Source organism: Stegostoma tigrinum, chromosome 21, assembly GCF_030684315.1.
Source record: "Stegostoma tigrinum isolate sSteTig4 chromosome 21, sSteTig4.hap1, whole genome shotgun sequence".
Taxonomy (NCBI): Eukaryota; Metazoa; Chordata; class Chondrichthyes; order Orectolobiformes; family Stegostomatidae; genus Stegostoma; species Stegostoma tigrinum.
The window spans coordinates 54,366,028-54,369,869 of NC_081374.1; the positions used below are offsets into that span (position 1 = coordinate 54,366,028).

The 3,842-nt window shown below is 42.8% G+C and overlaps 1 protein-coding gene across 1 annotated transcript; it reads left to right on the forward strand.

Annotated features, from left to right (window-relative positions):
- LOC132210816 (probable G-protein coupled receptor 139) lies at positions 1 to 2,544 on the forward strand. The gene is made up of 2 exons (XM_059653251.1): positions 1 to 381; positions 1,034 to 2,544. Exons 1-2 carry the CDS (start codon positions 99 to 101, stop codon positions 1,933 to 1,935), a joined length of 1,185 nt encoding a protein of 394 aa, XP_059509234.1. The 5' UTR covers positions 1 to 98; the 3' UTR covers positions 1,936 to 2,544.
- Positions 2,545 to 3,842: the final 1,298 nt, after the last annotated feature.

A 3,842-nucleotide genomic window follows, 5' to 3' on the forward strand; every position in this document is an offset into this window, starting at 1 on the left:
CTGTGGTACTGACAGAGATCTGTGACACCAGAGACAGAGAGGGACGAGGACAGATCACAGTTTCCAGTTGGAGAGTAATAGATTAGAATGGTGGAACAATGTATTGGAATCTGGCAATGATGGATTGGAACAATATAACACTGGATTCGAACCGAAGAACAAATGATTGGAATGTTACAACAGATTGGAATGGTTTGACAATGGTTCAAAATGTGAGAACGGTCGATTGGAATGGGAAAACATTGGGAAGGGGTTTCATTGAGATGTTGAATTCTCTTTCTGCCACTTTTGATCGGAAGCCACTAAGATCCCGCATTCGAATGGTGCTTCAGATTATCCAATGCATTTATTATCCGATTCTCGCTATCATTGCAGTGCCTGGTAAGTCTTTTGTATTTCTATAAATTGTGGCATTTTGCTGCTCTTATTTACTATCCTCTGTGTTGTTCATTCTGCCAACCATTGATAAGGGCCTTACCGCGCTTGAAATTTACTCTTTCACCTTTACTGCTACTTGCTTTCCCCAAGGTCCGGCTGCTAGGTCTGTAACCCTGGCGATCTTAGTGTGTTACCAAGTGCTCAGTGACTCAGTATCCATTCCTCCACTGACCTCATGTCCATGCAATTGAAGTGTTTGATCGATTGATACTAGAATCCTTGCTTGCATTTTCAAACAACATTCTTTGACCATGGTTCCATCGCGTGTTTACATGAGGGTAGCATTACTTAGATCTTATGCGTTTCCATAATTCATGAACAGCCAATTCAAGCTAAGTTTCTGTGATTTAAATATATTGCAACAGTCATGAACATTTCAGTTAACAGCAACTTTTATCACATCTTATATTTTCATTACACGGTCAATTTGTGGAATAAGGGTCATTGGATCCACCATATGAAGTGAACACTGCTGCAAACATTTGTGACATGAACAGATACAAAATGCCATTTGTACATCTCAATCAGTGCTCAATAAAACTGGTAACATTGTTCCAAGTGGAAACTCTAACTTCATTGTTTGCTTTCCTCACAGCCAACATAGTAACAATTGTGATCCTGTCCCAGGAAAAGTGTGGTCTCTCTCGATGTGTCTCTCACTACCTGGTAGCTATGGCAATAGCAGATCTCCTGGTCATTATCATTGACCTCATATTGCGACACATTCCATTTGTCTATTTGGAAGAGCGTCATTTCTTCGAAGGTATCCCTGTGTGTAATATCCACGCTGTCCTGCTTTTTGCAGCCACTGACTGTTCTGTCTGGTTCACCGTCACTTTCACCTTTGATCGATTTGTAGCCATTTGTTGCCCAAATCTGAGAAGTAAATATTGCAATGTGAAAACAGCAGCCGTGGTTCTGGCAACAGAGACTGGATTGAGCTGTTTGAAGAACATTTTCTGGTATTTTATGTTTACTCGTAAATATCATAACAAGAGCAGACCCTGGTTTTGTTGGGTCAAATGGGATGTGAGGTTTTCTCCAGTCTGGGGAGCAATTGAGTTCTGTCATTACATACTAACACCAGGAGTTGCCTTTATTCTCATTCTGCTTCTCAATGTTTTAACGGTTAGACACATTGCAGTGACCAGCAGATCCCGCAGGAGACTCCATCAGCAGAACAACAGAAAGAGCACCAAAGACCCAGAGATGAAGAGTCGAAAGAATTCCATCATTTTATTGTTTCTTATCTCAGGGAATTTCATTCTGTTATGGTCAGTATCAATGGTGTATTCCATGTATTGGAGAATGTCTTTTTTGGGATATGAGTCTGTATATCTGCCTCCCTTTGTGATGGACCTGGGCTACATGTTGCAGATGCTGAGTTGCTGCACAAACACTGCGATTTATGTCATCACACATCCTAAGTTCAGAGAGCATTTGAAGAAAATTGTGCACTATCCCTTTATTCCAATTGTGAAATGTATTAAACATTGAGACTGACGGAAGACTGACTGACATCATCAGCAATCAATGTTGCATGTGTTTCTGTCTAATCCACAGTCCTGGTGTCTTATTAATAGACATCATTGAAAGAAGATGATATCTCCAGGACCTTTGATCTGTGATTTTTTCCTGCCCAATTTGACAGCCTGTGCACTTTTGCCAGTACACTGTTTATCTGCATCTCAATCGAAGTGTGGGTGTGCGGCTGTGCATGTGTAGAAGCAAAAGATATATGGATAGACGAGCAGGTTCAGTAACAGACCCATGACTGAAGAGTGAACACAGCATGATGAAATGCTGTCCAGTTTGAGGGTGATAACCATGGTCCCGACCTTGGTCTTTGAACTGAATTAAAAGAAATACAGACTCATGAAAGCACAGTTGGTGATGGACTACAGCAAAAACAGGATGTGACATGCAAGTATGGCAACTGAGAAGCTTTAGACTTTTTAAGGAGGCATTTCATACTCCTCAAAAAGTGTACTTTTCATTGAAACACACTTGAACAAGAAGGGAATGCCATTCTTTACTAACCACAGATGTTGTGGATCGTGTCAAGGTGAATGAAACTGGTCAAAGCTATGAAGCTGACTGGGAGAAGGTTGGATTTCTTTGAACTGTCTTTGGATGATTTTGTTTTTAAGAGATGGAGAAAGTGAAATTAAAAATCTAAACCAGCAAGAAGTTCTGTTTCTACCAGGGTAGATAAAAGGATATAGGTAGCTGAAGGAAATATTCATCCCTGAGTGAATGGAATTCAGGAATTAACAATGATCAAGGATGGAATGGTATGGCCATTGAGCAAATATTTTCTATCTCTTTCTGTAGATGATGGCATAAAAATGTCCAAAATGACAGGAAATCAGGGCGGAATGAACAGGGACTGAAAACAATACTTATCATTCAGTGACTGGGAAACAGCAAGAACTGCTGATGCAGGAACTTCGAGATGATACAACGTAGACCTGGAGGAACACAGCGGGTCAGGCAACATCAGGGGTGCAGGGAAGTTGCAATTTTGGATCGGGGCCCTTCCTCAGGACTGTGGAGTGGAAAGGGACCTCAGAAAAAAGTGAGGTGGTCTGGGTTTGGGAGAAGGTATTTGACGTGGTGACAGGTGGATGCAGGAAGGGATTGTGGAGATTGGTCAATGGGAAGGGTCGACAAAAAAGACCAAGTTACAGTATGCTCCTGTTAATCCCTGTTGGAAACGGAATGATTGTTCAGGGCCATGGATGGAGTTGAGTGAGAAGGTGGAGGGGCAAGTGTAGCATTTCCTGCATTTGAAAAGAAATGTTTCAGGCATAGTGGGGCAATTGGGGAGTGTGGCACGCACAAAATACGCATGGAGAGATCAGTCCCTGTGGAAACAACTCAACTGCGTCTCTTGCATTTACTGCAGTTCTCCTGTCAAACCCCCTGCACCCAACAGCAACAAGGATACAGTTACCCCGGTCCTCCCATACCATCTGAGCAACATGTGAATCCAACGTATCCTCCACCACTTTCACCACTTGCAATCAGACCCCACCACCAAAGAGAAATTTCCCTCCCCATCGCTAATATGCTTTTCATAGGGACTAATACCTCCACTAATACCTCGTCCACTCCACACTCACCACCCGGCAACTGCAGGAACTGTGACACCACCCCTACACCTCTGCTCTCACCCCCATCCAAAACACTAAACAATCATTCCGTATCTGCTAGGGATTCACCTGAACCTCCTCCAATCTGGTCTGCTGCTTCTGTTACTCCCAATATGGTTTCTTCGATGCGGAGAGACCAAGTGCAGACTCAGATTTGCAGAGCATCTCTACTCTGTACACTCCAATCAACATCACCTTCCTGTTGCCAGATATTTCAACTTCCCTTCCCCACTCCGTCAGTGACATGTC